Source organism: Chinchilla lanigera, unplaced genomic scaffold, assembly GCF_000276665.1.
Source record: "Chinchilla lanigera isolate Chin_1 unplaced genomic scaffold, ChiLan1.0 scaffold00026, whole genome shotgun sequence".
Taxonomy (NCBI): domain Eukaryota; kingdom Metazoa; phylum Chordata; class Mammalia; order Rodentia; family Chinchillidae; genus Chinchilla; species Chinchilla lanigera.
This window is the reverse complement of record NW_004955427.1, coordinates 24,074,371-24,090,691: the sequence shown is the minus strand read 5'-3', so window position 1 is coordinate 24,090,691 and position 16,321 is coordinate 24,074,371. Positions and strand designations below refer to the sequence as shown.

At 41.2% G+C, this 16,321-nt stretch overlaps 1 protein-coding gene across 1 annotated transcript in view; it reads left to right on the top strand.

Moving 5' to 3' along the window:
- Heg1 (heart development protein with EGF-like domains 1) overlaps positions 1-16,321 on the top strand; it is a gene marked incomplete at its 5' end in the record, with an annotated part of 80,291 nt that overhangs the window by 24,792 nt on the left and 39,178 nt on the right. The window contains 4 exon segments of the mRNA XM_005386545.2: positions 5,859-6,194; positions 7,005-7,325; positions 12,807-13,079; positions 13,751-15,076. Coding sequence (XP_005386602.2) covers positions 5,859-6,194; positions 7,005-7,325; positions 12,807-13,079; positions 13,751-15,076 — 2,256 coding nt within the window.

The following is a 16,321-nucleotide window of genomic DNA, read 5'->3' as shown; positions in this document are numbered from 1 at the left end:
TCCACTAACACACAAGGACTTAAGTGTTAAAGGGCACATATTCTTGCAGAAGAGGCCATGGGTTAGGGTGTATATTAGTTACTTTCTCGTTTGGGGCACAATGCCCAACACCCACAAGTTAAAGGGGAAAAGGTTTATTTAGCTCACAGTTTGTAGAGGTTTCAGTCCATAATCAGCTGGCTCCAAGGTAGGATGGCACAACAGAGGGGCAGAGGAGAAATAGTTCATGATGTGGCAGGCAGAAAGTGGCATGACTTTCCCCTCCTTTTCCTTTGATTCCATCCAGGCTACATGGCTCTTGGTTGGTGCCACCCATACCCAGGGTTGGTCTTCCCTCTTCAGTAAGTCCATCACCCACACCCAGAACTATGCTAAATCCATCAGCGGACCAATTCAGTACCACACACCCATGATCCAGTCACTTCCCAAAGCCTCACCTATGAGTGCATGAAGCTTTGGGGAGATATCTAGTTATAAACCATAACAAAGTGCTTTTGTGAAATGGTGAGCAGTGTATCATTTATGTCTTAATTCTTGCAAAAATACATCCTTCAATGGCAAAGAAAAGTGGAGGTGTTTGCAGGGCATGGTGTTAGTCACTGGCTGTGGAATACTCTCCTCTCTCTGCCATTCCACTTCCTACTTATCAGTTAAGTCCTAACCCATGAGCCTTTCTTCATCCCTCTGGTCTTCTGTGCTAAACATCTTGTGGTACCAAGTCACCCAGTGCCTACCTATCTGCATGGAGACTATACTCCCCTTGAGGACAATAGCTGGCTCTGTTATTTTAGGTCCTGCACTGCCTCTGAACAAAGTAGTCCATAAGAAATGGGAAATAGCACGTACCCAAATCCCTGCACAGGGAACATCCTGTCATGGGTCAAAGAGAATGCTGGAAACTGCCCCTCCTCAGTGTTACCCAGAGTCTCTGCTGCTCCTTTTCATCCTTGGGCCATAGGGCGCAGGACAGAGGGTTGGAAGCATTCTTAGAAAATTGAAGTTAGGTTGCTTTAGAAATTACAATTTTAAACTTCTCGTAGGTGAGAGGTTTTTGGAAATACTTTGCAAGAGTAGGAGTTTGGGTTTATGTCATCAAAGCAAAAGCTGAACTGTAATGCCTATTTAAAGCAGCCAGCTCCTGTTCCATACACTTGGTATATAGTTTCCTGCTGACTGGGTACAGATATCTTTTATGATTCATGTTTTTTGGGGACTGCTTTTTAAGATTATTCATAATCACTGGTTGGATTGGATAAAGATTCTTTGTAGCTCCAAAGTTCTGTGGTTCAGTGATTTATGTCCGACTTTACTAAATGGTGGAAAGGAAGCCTTTTCTAGGAAACTGTACAGTTATTTTGATCAGGGTCATTTAAATATTTATAATTTAAATTGATATATTTGAAAATCAGCCCATGTTTTTAACTTTACTAGACTCAATCTCTATTCACCTGTAATTTTTTCAAAACAGCAACAAAAACTGGCCCTTAAATTCTTTGAGTATTTGTTCTTCTAGAACCTTAAGGTTCTAATTTTTGGAGAGTCCCACTCTTTCATATTCCCATAGTCTTTTACTGAGAATTTCTCTTCCTTAGTGAACTAGGTGTTTTGTTTTATATAAAGTCTGACCATCCTCTTAGATGCAGAAGAGGGCTTTGGGGTGGAGGACCTATGAAGCCAGAGAGAAAACAAGTTCATATTTATTTTTGTGGCTTGTCTAGCACCTGCCAACCCACCAAAAAGAGGTGTATATACCTCCCTGCTCCCCTGAATGGAAATCTTGAGAGTTTATTCTCCCTTTCTGACTGCATGATAAAGAAGCTGCAAGCAACTGGGCAAGACTGCAAAGGAAGAGCCTGCAGGACCTGTCAAGACAGATCTGGAGTGGTCCTGGCCTGACTGGGCAGCTCTACCAAAAAAAAAAAAGGCAAAGGAGTGTGACAGAAGCTTGCACCACTCCATCCTCTAGTAAAAAGCCCAGCATGCAGGCCCCTCAGATTAGTGATGCTCCTCCCTAGGTGGGCACAAGGATGTGAGCTGGAAGCCTGGCACAGTGAGGATGGGGCTTCTCATTGAAAACATGAAGGGCTCAGACCTGATGAGCTGAAGAAGCCCTGCTAGTTTCAGCATGTGGGATTCCACACAGTCTTTGTAGTCTGGGCTTCCTTTACTACCTCCCTCTACACAGAAACGCATGCGCAGCACCTCTTCCGAGGCTGGGATACCCAGGAGTTATTTGCTCCTGAAAATAAATTGTATGCTTTACGATATTAAGGCAGCATAGGCCCAGGCAGCAGAATTCGATGATTTAAAAGATAGTGAAAGCCATTTGAAATTACTTTCCTGCTGCCTTGCATTCATTGCTGCTTTATATCTTTCTATACTTTGCATATTTTCTGCAGTGGTCATGTACTGCTTGATCACTGGGGGAAAAGTTAACACAGTAAGGCGGGGGAGCTCTTTCGAAGGCGGAAAGAGATGTGTGTGTTGAATTGTGTGAGGTGGCTACAATTGAGTACTAAATTTAGTATAAGCTTCCTGAAAGGCAGGGCACAAAAGGAAGCTGGGTGGGGCCAGTGATTGCTCAGATAAAGCATAAATTCAATCCATAGCCATAAATGTTTAGGGACCAGTAAATTCTAAAAGGAATTATTTATATAAGAAATGTTGAGGACCATAATAGAAAATGCTTTCACTTACTATTTTGTGGAAATGGTGCTGGTGTTCTTTAAAAGATGATATTTGCTATAGATTTTCAATAGGAGCTGAAGGTGTAGTAATGGACCTGAACTTATAAAAGTATTTCTGTGGGTAGCATAGGTAATGTGGTCCAGGTAAATTGCTTTGTGGTGATTTCACTTTGTAAAGGGAGAGGACATAAATAACTCAGCAGATTTTAGATTCAGTCTATCTTTCTCAAATATCAGCTGCTTCAGCTATACTTTGGGTGAGTCTAGATAGCTAGCAGTCAAGTAAAGGTTAAGCACTCTGATGCATGCCTGAAGCTCTAATATTTTGCATTGTGATTGGAGAATGACACACATACTTTCACATACTTTTACTAAAGGAGTGTGCATTCTTTCCATCTTCTGTTACAAAGACTAGGAACTTGGCTTGGCCCTCAGTGGATTGCTTTCCGGTATTTGAATGGCTGCTTCAAGGGTAGAAGTGAGCCTGGAAGGGCAATTGTTAGGTAATAATAATGCTCATCACCTGATTTACAATGTGGTAAGTTTCTCCTAGATTTATTTAGCAAGTGCTTATTTGGTAACATTAGTAGTGATTATAGATTAGTTTAACCAAGTGTTTCCTTTTTTTATTATGAGGCACTAGCCCCTCAGCAGTATTTACGTACATTTTCTTTCTTTACTGTGAGGATTAAATGCAACTAATATATAAAATACTTAGCACAATGCTTGGTACATCATATTGGCCAAATAAGGTGGCTTTTTATGATAATGTAGGTCAGGGAAAACCGAGCCATTTTCCTTTTGCGATTTAGCATTTGTGACTTCGCTTTTGTGGTTTATATTTGTGGCCACTTGTCAAAACCACCAAAATGGACATGCCTGGGATGTCCAGGCTGAATCCAGCATAATCACCACTGTGTTTCAATGGGAACACTGAATGGATAAAATAATGCCATTTACTAGGAATAAAAGCCAGGCATCCAAACTGGTAGCACTCTGGAAAACTGAAGGGAGAGGATTGCAAGTTTGAGTCCAGCGTGGGCAAGTTAGTGAGACCGTGTCTCAAAATAAAAAATAAAAAGGGCTGGGGATGTAGCTCAGTGCAAAGGCCCTGGGTTCAATTCCCCATACCATTTTGAAGCATATTTATGCTTTTCTTTTTTATACTGAAGTGCTTTTTGTTTACCTTTTATTTTCAAGTAGGTAGCGTTGGGTTTGGGTAAGCTGCAACTCTATTTCTATGTCTCAATCTTCCTGTTCCTTTTATTTCAGTTACTATTTGTATAGATTCCATGCATCTTCATTTTGTCTTCATTAGGGCCCAACAATTAGAACTGCAGGCTGCTTCAGAGATAGCTGGGGCTATGGGTTTTGTTGTTGTTATTGTTTGTCTTTAGTGGTACTGGGGACAGAATCCAGATCCTTTGCAGTGAGCTATATATCCAGGCCCTTTTAAAAATTTTTTATTTTGAGACGAAGTCTAGCTAAATCACTGAGTTGCCCAGACTGGACCTGAAGTCGCTATCCTGCCTCAGCTTCTCAGAGTGCATTGTGGGTGGGTGAGTGCAGCCATTCCTGGCTAGGGACTGTGAGTTTATACAAGAATAAGAGGAGCCCTTTATTTTCTGTGCTCTTTCTTTCTCTCCAACTATACCTAAAATTTATTTATGCTTTTGGTCACAACTGCATGCAAAACTGCTCTTCAAGGAACTATTTATAATGACAACTTCCTTTTCCCTTTTCTGTGTCATAATTAACTACCCAAAGCCTTTCATTATATCAATTTAGCAAACTTTCATTATTTTTAGCTTTTTCAAAAGGCACTCTCTTCTTGCCTGCCATCTTCTTTCCCACTCATCAAGCTTTTCTGCACTTTATTCCTGTTTGGAATGAGGATTTCTTTTTCAGTGCTGTGTACTGAATCCAGGGCCTCACATATGCTAAGCAAATGTTCTACCACCCAGCTACACCTCCAGTCCCTTGGAATTAGCATTTTAATGTACCCTTTTGGAGGTTGGCTTTCAGAATTCCCTTTGGAACGGTCTTTGTAGAAGGGAACCACCTGCAAGTCAATCATGTGGAAGCAGACTATACATATTTTGACCATATAATTCAGTTCATGAGTTTTTTGACAGTTGTCCAATGACTGCTACCCGCTGATCAGAAAAACTGTTCCCAGTATGGAGTTCCTGATCTCCTAGGGGACTCCCTAGGAATAGTATGTTGGTGAGAACTGATCCCTAAAATTTAATGAGACTCAGTAACTATAATAATGAAGCCTGTCTACTTTTGAGTTGACTTAAATAAAATTTATAGAGTGATAAGTACCTTGTGGTTAGAAGTTCCGTTAATTTTTTTTCATCGCTTTGAGACAGGGTCTCACTACGCAGTTCAGGCTGGCCTTGAGCTCACTTTGTAGCCCAGGCTGGTCTCAAACTCACAACTCGCCCTAGCCTCCTGAGTGCTGCTATGACAGGCATGCGCCACCATGCCTGGCAAAGTTCTGTTACTTAATGAATGCAATTTGATTAATAATCTTCCAAAACATAAGACTTATGGTGGCCATGCATTGGAGAAACGTAAAGAGCCCTTCATGGTGATAAGACTGGAAAATTTTGCCCTAGACCAACAGTGCGCTATGTTTTGCAGAACCGTAGGCCTTCTCAGTGGTGACCAGGGGATTGGAGTCCCTGTAGTGGCCTGACCTTTATGGACTGGATTATAATCTATAATAGCATGAACAAAAGGGTTGCACAGCTAAAATAAAACAACACATGCCTTATCACAATGGCCTGTCCTGCTTAAGATATAACAGGAAGTCGAGTAGAAGAGGTTTTCATCTTCTTCTATAAAAACCAAAGTGAAGAGTACATTTGTCTTGCTTTCTCCTGCATTCCTTTTAGCTTATACACAAAGCCTTCCCTTATGCTGATGAGGGACCTTGCTGCTTTGCCACTCAGCTCTGTGAGAATTAGAGCTAATAAGGAGAGTGAAAGATTGTGCCCTGGCTGCATATGTGTGTGTGTGTGTGTGTGCAAAGATATACAAATGTTTAAAACACCTTATTTAAATTTGTATACCAAAATGTAATAAACATTGTTTGTATCTAGATTTATCCTTGATTTTCTTAACCCTCTGAGTACTTTTGAAGCATATTTTCTTCTGTTTTAGCTCCTGGAAGTGTAAAGGAGCTTCAATCCAGTGTTTTCCAAAGCCCATCAGTCAGCCAGACCAAGAGTATGGATGTTGCTACTACATTCACTGATGGTGCCCCAAGGGAGCACCAGTCTTTAACTGTCAGTCTGAGGCCTATAAACAAGATGGTGGGTTTTCCTGAGGACTCCAAAATCTCCATGACTTCTGCCACAGTCCACTCTTCACCGTCGGCTGTAGTACTACAAAGAAACAAGAGCGTAACCAAGAATCCAGCAAATGAAGAATTAATTGAGCAATCCACAGAAAATGAATTTGATCTTACGTCTTTACATCAGCAAAATGATGCCCCAAGTAAGTATCCTATCTTTACTTGGGACATTTTTAAGTAGTTGAATTTTCTTAAGAGTCCTCAGCAAGACCATTTGGAATCTTAGAAGTGATCTCTTTGATGCTAACAGTTCCTTTATTTGATAAGTCACATTATTGCATTAATTTTCATCCTTGTAAGAGCGTAGTGAAGTTAACTGGACATGTGTCATCCCTCCTGCTTTGTGAGGAAATGAAGCCTCAGAGGGTTTAAGTAATGCAGGCATGTTCTTTTCACTGTACACAATTATCTTCAAAGTAGTTGGCCTGCACTTTACAACTACCTTCAGTGATTTTGTATATAGATCATCTTTACAAATAAATGTGTAGATACAAACATAGTTCCCAAATTCATGGTTTGGTTTAGTTACTATAGATGATTTTTTTTAAGCTATGCTTCAGAATTAGAATCTTTATTAATACTACAAATGTTTTAGAAAAGTGATCTGTACACTACCTTTTTGCACTTATTTGTTGAACGTGATAACGTATTCCCTTCAACTACTTTTCATGGGCAAGAGAATAAAACATTCAAGCTTCTAAGTTACTGTGCTATTTGTACATGCTTTTCAAAAGTCCTGTTTACCAACTTTTAGTATTGCTATCTTGTTAATGCTCAAGAGTTCTAAAATAGTTATTTAGAATATGTCAATGCATGTCAGGTGATCCATATAATAAGTTCTATACACGATTACTTAGAAAAGGAAATTTTCCTTAGCAAGGAATCATTTCTTAGTTGTTGAGAGATCATTTTCATATCTATGTAATGGAATTTTTGTCTATACTATTTTATAGCCTTTGGAAGCCATCAGCTTACTAGCACCTTAGAAGCAGGAAATAAAAGTTCCATGCCTCTCACTGAGACTGTGTCTAAGTCAGTCCCCTCCGTCAGAGGTGGAGAGAGCACAGCACACTGGCTCTTGACCAACAGCAAGACATCTGCAGATGTGACAGGAAGTTCTGCTTCATATGATGAAGGTCTGACACAGTTCTCAGACTCTGCTCAACAGTCCGCAGGAGGTAACACAACACTGGATGAGAACAGTTACTTGGAGTCTTTGTCTACATCTTCCTCACAAAGGCTGGAGTCCGTAGCACAACGTGGGAAACATTCAAGTAAGCTTTCCCTTCACAGAAGTGTACCGCAGGGAGAAGAGAGGGACTTGTCGTGCTTATGATCTTTTGTGGCATACTAAGGCAGGCGCTGATGAAACAAAAACTTAGGCTCCTCTGGTTTTATCATTCCCAGGCCATTCTTCTACCTAGTTGATGCAGATACTTGTGTATCCCAGCATTTTTTCTAGTACATGTCTGATAAGCTGTTGATAGAGCATTCTCTTCTCACACACAACTCAAGGACTTCTGTGTTGATGTTCTCCTAATCCTATAGGCCACCCCAAATCTCCATATCTGCCTCATCACAGAGCTTCTGGAAGGTGAAGACATCACCTTCTCAGGAGCCACTATCCATCCCCGGTTATTTAGGGCATTCATCAAAAGATACCTGCCTCCATACCAACAGCTTTGACATATAATTCACCTTCCATACAATGTACCCACTTAAAGTGTATAGTTCAGTGATTTTTAGTATAGTTGCCAAGTTGTGTAGCCATCACTATTACCTAATTCATCACACCTCCAAGAAACTCCGTACTCAACAGCAGTCACTTCCTATTCTGTCCTCCTTCCTGGCAACCACTTGGTTTACTTTCTATTTCTGTGGATTTGCCTATTCTAGACATTTCCCATAAATGGAATCATTTATGGCCTTTTGTGTCTTTCATTTTGTGTAACAATTTCAAGATTCATCTGTGTTTTTGTTTTGTTTTTTTTGGTACTGAGAATCGAACTCAGGACTTTGCACTTGGCAGGCAGGTGCTTGTGCGCTGAGCTACCTTATTCCTTTTTATAGTTGAGTAATATTCCAGTAAAGATCTACCATATTTCATACATCTATTCATCAGTTGATAGATGTTTGTTTTTCTCACCTTTTTAGCTATTATGAATAATGCTACTTCGAACATTCAGGTACAAGTTTCTATGCGGATGTAATGTTCTCTTGGAATTGCCAGGTTATGTGGTAGCACCGTTTTTTAAGTTTTGAGGAACTGCCAAGATGTTTTCCAAGGTGGCTGTACCATTTTATATCCTACCATCAATGTACAAAGGTTCCAGTGTCTCCATAGCTTCACCAACTCTTGTACTTGTCCACCTTTTTTTTTATTATAGCCATTCTTGTGGGATTGAAAAGTATCTTGTGATTTTGATTTGCACCTCTGAGCTGACTAATGAGATCAAACATCTTTTCATGTGCTTATGGCCATTTGTATACCTTCTTTGAATATGTCTATTCACATCTTTTGATTATTTTATATTGGGTTGTCTTTATTATTGAGTGTATGAGTTCTTTATATAGTCTAGATACTAGTCCCTTACCAGATATATAATTTGTAGGCACTTTCTTCTGTTCTATGGGTTGTACTTTTGCTTTTTGATGCCATCAATATGAAAGGCTTTAATTTTTATTTTTTTTTATTTTTTGGTACTGGGAATTGAACTCAGGACTTTATACTTGCCAGGCACTTGTGCTGCTGAACTACATGCCCAGCAAAGGTTTTAATCTTGATTAAATCTTCCATGCCCAGCAAAGGTTTTAATCTTGATTAAATCTTTAATCTTCCATGCACGTTGTATGGAATGTGAATTATATGTCAAAGCTGTTGGTGTAGAGGCAGGTATCTTTTAATGAATGCTCTAAATAACCAGGGATGAAATTTATTAATTTCAGAAAACTTGTCTCTTTTTGTGATACTGGAGATTTAACCCAGTTACTTATTTATTTATGAGACAAGGTCTTATTAGGTTGCCCACACTAGCTTGAACTTGTAATCTTCCAATCTTAGCCTCCTACATAGCTAGAATTAACAGGTGTGTTCCACTACACTTGGCCCAGAAAGCTTGTCCTTTGACTTGAGATAGGGTTTCACCAGGTTGGTCTTGAATTCACTTTGTAGTCCAGGCTGGCCTCAGATGGGCTCCTCCTGCCTCATCTTCCTGAGTGCTGGGATTAAACAAAAATACATTAGCTTATTTAAGCTTTTAATAGGTAGGAGAGGTCTGAGCTCTTGGGCTTTCACTTATTTAAGCTTTTAACACCATCTCCCTACCACTAACTAATAAGGAAAACTATAATTCATTACTACTCATGTGACCTGGAAAAGCAAATACTGATAATGAAAAAATAAAACACATAGGTGTGGGATATTTATATTTTTATGTCTACTCATGAGAAACAGATTATCTATATTTTAAGCAAAAGGAATCATTTTCCACCATCAGCACTGTGGGGCTCCAGGATTTTTATGTTTTGTAAACCATGACCTTAGGTTCCAAAGCCTTTCCCTTTTACATTTCTTCAGGACCTTTCCTCTCTATAGTTAATACTTAGGTGGTTCATGTTTTAATCACTTTTTTCTTGTTGCTGAGACAAAATACCTGACACCCAAAGTTAAAGGAATAAATGTTTATTTTGTTTTTTTTTTAAATGTATTTAAAAGAGTAAAAGAAGGATAACATAGCAATAGGGGGATTTACCGAATTACGACAAAGTGGTAGGACATTATCAGTGGTTGTTATTTTACTTATTGGTATCTTCAAGATAGTTTCTCAGGAAAATAGACCAATAATAGTGAGTTACAGACAAAAATGGTAGGAAATTATCAGTGGTTGTTGTATTATACTTTGGTTTCTTCAAAGTGGTTTCTAGGGAAAACAAATAGAGCTATACATGAGTGATCAATTAAATAATCATTGACTATTCTCAATGGTTGTTGTTGAAAACACATAGTAATAAACATATATCCATTTATGAAATAGCATAGGAACAATAGAAACATTACAGAGTTATAGACAGATTGGTAGGAAATTATCAATGGCTGCTGTAATACATGGTGGCATCTTCAGAGTGGTTTCTCAGGAAAACACAAAGATATGGAAGAAAGATCTAAGAAGTAGTTACAGCCTAAGGGTTGTGAAAAATAGCATATTACCTCCTCACCAGTGACTCCTTTCACTGAGGTGTGATGGTTGGAAGTAAGGCCAGGATTGAAAAGAAGGACCAAGAGACTAGCACCAGTGTCCAGCAATAGGCTGTTTACTTTTTCCTCTACAGTCATGATTACACAAGGCTCCTCCTCAAAGATAACGGTCTGGCCAGAGGGAGAAGGAAGAGTATGCCTTGAGCCCCTTCATTCCTGTTGGACCAGCTGGTAGGAGAGGTCTGAGCTCTGGGGCTTTCACTTCAGAGGGCAGTCCAACCTCTAGAGGTCACCTTTACAGTCAGGGCATGGCCCAGGGGGCTTCTTAGGGCAGTCCCTCTTGAGGTGGCCTGGCTTTTGACAGTGGTAGAAGATGAATGTAATTGACAAGTTCTTCCTGGGATCCCAAGAATCAGATTTAGGGTCTGTTTCTCTTAATGCTGCAACAAAGGCAGCTGTTTTTTCTCGGTCTCTTTGTTTTCTCTCCTTGGCCGCCTCCTCCTCACAGCTATAGAATACTGAGGAGGCAATTCTTACTAACATCTCAAGTGAGCTATCTGGGGCAAAAGCCATTTTTTGTAGCTTTTTTCTACTATTTGGGGCTGACTGAGTAATAAACTTATCTGTAAGAATAGTTTATCCCTCTACTGAATTAGGATCAGGGAAGTATGCTTTATCAATGCCTCTTGTCTAAGAAAGCAGAGGGGTGTTCTCTGCAGCCTCCCAGTGCATTGGGATCCTGCAACCACTTAGTGTCCTCTCCCCAACTGTCAACACCGGCAGCAGGAACATGTGGATGAAGTCCTCGAGAAATGTTTATTTTGGCTCACAGTTTGTAGTGGTTTCAGCCCATAATCAGCTGGCTGCAGGAAGACGGGCATGGCAGAAAAGCATCACAGTGGAAAAATAGTTCATGGCAGACAGAAAACAGCAGAAGCACTAAGCAGCAAGTGAGAAGCAACCACAGCAGCCCTCTTCCTGTCCTTTATATTTTATCCAGGCTGCTTGTCCTAAGGGCACACTCAGGGAGGGTCTTCCCATTATCCACTCCCAGAACTATGCCAAACCAACCAGTGGACTAATTTAGTAATCACAAATCCTTAATTCCAGCTCACATAGTAGATCCAACTATTTCTGAAAAAGGCCCACCCATGACCACATGAGGCTTTGGGGGGGGGGGAACATCTAGACACAATCTGTAATAGTTTATGTGGAAAAGGTGATTAGATCTTGGAGTTCAGTTGTGAAAACCTAGATAAGGAGAAGGCTTGTTCCTGAAATAATCACACTGTGGGCTAGTATAATGCTTTATATCTTTTCCTCTGAATTGCCTAAAGTTAATCAGTCATGCAAACGAGGCTGACTTCTCAGTCCATTTCTTTTTCTAGCTTCAGATTTAGCCCCTCTGTTTCAGGTCATTGCTTTCCATTCTGTTAAGCCTATATCCCTGTTGTGCTTGTTTATCTAAAGTTCATTTAATAGAGTATTTACAATCTTCCCATTCAAGTCTTTTTTCTCCTTGCCCATAGAAACTGTGCCCAGGAACACTGCCCTTAAACCTCCGTTAGTTGCATCGCCATCTGTCTCCTGAGCCCTCTAGTTGGCCTCTAGTCACAGCTCTCTCTAGTTCCTGGCTTGAAGCCGCTGTAGACCTTTGGGTGTCCAGTCCTCGTGCTCATTCCTGTCTCAGTTAATTCAAATCTATTCTGAAATGAATTTATGTAATGCTCAGCTTTACAGCCATTTTCCATCAAAACACTGAGTATCAAGGGATAATCTGGGATGGGAACAGAAAAAAGAACTAGTAAAGAAATCTTTTCATATAGAGCCAGATTGTGAAGTTCAGGCCAAGAAGAATTGGATCTCTCTCATCATATCTGAAAAGACGGGTTTATTTGATAATCTAATGTAATGATCTAAAATAGTTCCAAGATTCTGTAGGTTTATAGCATAAAACATAAACCCCCCAAAAGAAGAAAGGGATGTTTACTTAAATGTCACCCCCCTCTTCCATCTCCATCAATAAAACAAAACAAGTGTATTTTTAAAAATTAAAAACAAAAAACTAAGCGCACCTTTAACCTCCACCACATGCTGTGTCTTAGCTGTGCACTTATGCACTAATGTTGTAGAACAGGTGGTGGAGGACTGTGCCTCCTTTTAAGGCCTCCTCCCAATATTCAGAGCCCCAACATGGTTGCTAGTCCTTACCCCACCACCACTCCTCCTTGCCACCAACGATTTTCCTGCGATAACTTCTATTATGTATCACCTGGCAGAAATCGAAAATTAAATTCAGTGGTCAGGTTTGATGTTGACCTTATGAGGAAATTTGATTCGGTTCACAACCAATTTGGTTTGCGACCAGAATCATGGAAAGAACCGAGGTGCCACTATTTATCCTGTTCTCTGGAGTAATAAACCTTTCCATAAATCCAAGTCTCTTGAACAGAGGTGCTGATTCATAGCCCCTCTCAAAACAATGAAGGTTCTGAGAAAGCACAAAATGTGGGGCTCCATCTAGGGCCCTGCGTGTAACCACTACCTCTTCTCCTTTCAGCCCAGGAACACAGCGCAGCGCCTGGCGTTTCTTCCACTGCTGAGGGGAGCACTTCCGGGGCGCACTCCCGCGGTGCGCACACTTTGGCCACGCTCACCGGAAGTGGGGAGCGCACGTTGCGCTCTCTCAGCTTCTCAGATGCCGTGACGTCTGCGGAGTCAGGCGGGCCTGTGGCGGCGCCCAGGGAAACTGAGGGCACTGCTCAGCGCAGCAACATGACAGACGACATGGGCGTGTTTTCACGGTCAACGGCTGCCTTGCCTGCCCTTGGAGGTGGAGTGTCTTTCGCAGCAGCGACTTTTCCACATTCCCTCAGCTCATCTCTCAGTTTATTCACAGCCCCAAGGGTGATTAAATTGGCTGGCAACCCAGAAAGTACCTCCTGAGTTCTCTTTATGAAGAGAATTTTTGGATTCTCCCACCTCAGGACACCCCCTCCCCAAATCCCTGCACACTTTTGGCTGAGGAATATGGGATGACGTCTGCTGGAGGCTTATAATAAAGGAAACCAGTCACTGTGTGGTTAAGGCCAATCTCTTGGGAAAGAAATATCTCATTATACAGAATGGAAAGTTGGGTGGGTTTTCCTTTTTCCATTTAAGCATAACAATTATTCTATTTGGGGTCTTGAAAGCTTTTCAAATAACAATTTGATTTCATCAAAAAAGACTGTGGAAGGAATTTGGAACTATTCCTTATTTTTAGGCCCTGTTAGTACCTCTTCCACTGCTGCCGCCAGTACTCGCGTAGGAAAATCTACTCAGAACACTGACTATTCTAGCCTTTCCATGTTGTCTTCATGTAGAGTGCTCAACATTGGAAAACCATCTCTCCAAAGAAAGTCTTGCACCCACTTGAGTTCTTGAATAAGACACCTAAAGTCTGTATGTTTTAGAAATTTCTTGTTTATTTACTTGACTTAACTTTGGCTTTTTCCTTTATAGTCACTGGACTTAGTGGTCAAGTGAGTGGCACAGATACTGAACAGAGGACTTCCAGTGACCTCAGAGACCACACCTATGTTTCATCTACTTTCACCAAAGGAGAGCGGGCATTACTGTCCATTACAGACAATATTTCATCCCCAGACATCAGTGAAACCTCAACTTCTTATATTAAGATCCCAAACTCTTCCTATTCAGATTATTCTTCCTCTTCTCATGTTCAGAGTAAAAGAAGTAATGTTTCATCCTACAATGGAAAATATGTTCAGCCTTCTACTGAGTCACTGGTTCTACGTACATCCAGTGTTCCATCCTACACATCCACCATGAAAATACCAAACGTTTTTGTACCTCTGGGTGCCAATACTGGATCTGTTGGTGACTCATCTTCTTCAAGGTCACCTTTGCCTCCACCCTCAGTGTCACAATCCCTCCAGTTCTCATCAAGTTTACCACTAACCGGGACCTCCACACATCAGCTCAAGTCTACCTCTGAGGCGTCCACAACTTTGTCTTCCCTACCATCATTTTTATCAGTATCCTTGATGGCATCTACTCCACTTTCAGTCTCACAAACAACCTTACCACAGTCGTCTTCTACTCCAGTCCTATCCAGGACAAGGGAGACACCTGTGACATCAGTTCAGACATTGACAATGGCATCATCCACAGTAATGAGCCACAGTAGTCAAACAGCAGATCCTAACAACCAGAGCACTCCACAACAAGAGGAAGTAGTTACAGAATCAAAGTCACCAGGGCTGGTGTCTCTGCCCACAGAGTCCACCAAAGCTATAACAAAGAGCTCTCCTTCAGAGGTCCCTTTGCCCTCAGCCTTAACAGAATCTTCCACTGAGCCAGCCCTTACAGCCATGAGCACCAGCTTAATCTACATGTCTCCAACACTGACAACCACCAATCTGATGACCTCTCACCCTTCTATGATCAGTCCCAGTACCCTGTCAAGCACAAAACCTCTGATCACTGGCCCTGGAGCTGTACTCACTACATCTGGAAAACAGCTCTTGCCAACCCATCCTGAAATTCTGGTGCCACAGATCTCAACAGAACATGGTATTACCACAGAAAGGAACCAAGTACATATAGATGCTACAACCCAATCGATCCCTCTAACCAGCGCATCCACATCAGCAAAAGAATTGAGCACAAGGCTTGGCGTTACAGAACAGTACAGCCTTGCTTCACCTTTCTTCAGAACATCACCTTTCCCCAAAACCACAGTTTCTACTGCTGAAGCATTGACTCCTAAATCTACCACCCTCACTGCCCAGAGTGGCACACAGTCACCAATGGCATTGTCACCAGGTAAGATGCATCTCACAAGCAAATATTGACTGGTGGGCCATGTCCAGCACTGATTGCTACAGGAGGCTTGGGATTCGTGAGAATGTGTGAAACTGGCTACTATTTAAGTGTCTGTTTGGTGACCTAAAATGTGACCCTGTTGAAACAGCATAAAATAAGGTCATAGTGGAGCAAGATTTCCTCAAGTTACTTGATTGTTTTTGAAAAAAAGAAGAGATGATACATTGGCCACATCTGACATCAGTATATTCCACAGTGGTAGCTTTTAATGCCTTATAATTGCAAGAGTTTGTCAAGCAGGACTCTAACTCTTCTGAGCTCAGAGCCAGGCAGACATGTGGGATTGGATTGTGGAGAAACTGAAATGAAGAAACTTTAGGTAGCCAGCATGGTGCTGCATGTTTATAATTCCAGATAGGAGGCTGAAGCAGGAGGATTTTAAGTTCAAGCCCAACCTGTGCAATTTAGCAAGACCATGTCTTAGAAAAGCTTTAAGTGGCCTGTCTGAAGTAGGAAGTGAGTTGCTGCCTGCTCCCAGAACTGAGCCCAGAGCTTGAGTCCATCAGCTGGCTCCTCAGTCACCAGTAGCAGAGAGTTTTTGACCCAGGGAAGCCCAAGCTCCTGAAGGCATTAAAATTAGGGTGCTAGTTGATAAATAGGAGTCAGGGAACATATAAATAAAAAGGTGATAAACTAACCTTTCCTACAGTGTATGACTAGCTGTCTTTACATTGCACATAGGTTATCTTTAACCTGTTGGTGGTGGTGCAAGGGAAATAAAGCCATCCAAATGATTCTTTGTTATGTAAGGAAGTTTAGAAGAAATAGGGTAATATATCATTTGATGTCAGTGCACTTTTGGGTTTTCCAGACCCCAGAAAAGTGCTACTGGGGAAGGGGAGATGAGACTGATATCTTCAGGAAGAAGAAATGCTTTGTAGTGACTGGAGCAGAGAGTAGTAGCCTGACTAGTGGTTGAAACTAGTCAGCTATGTCAACCTAGTAGTGCAGCATAAAGTACCTGATAACTATTAGGAGAGCTCTGTAGTGCTCCCTTTGTGCCAGTGGAGGGATCTGAGCACCTCTGGGAAATAAAAGTTGGTTTTTTCTTTGGGAGAAATTAGGGAGCCCTACTTTAGGCCCATGGGCTTTATTTCCAAAGACAATATACATACTATTACCAAATGGGTTGATTCCTTTGGAGCAAACTATAGCTATTATAATTATGATTGTTAAGTATTAGGA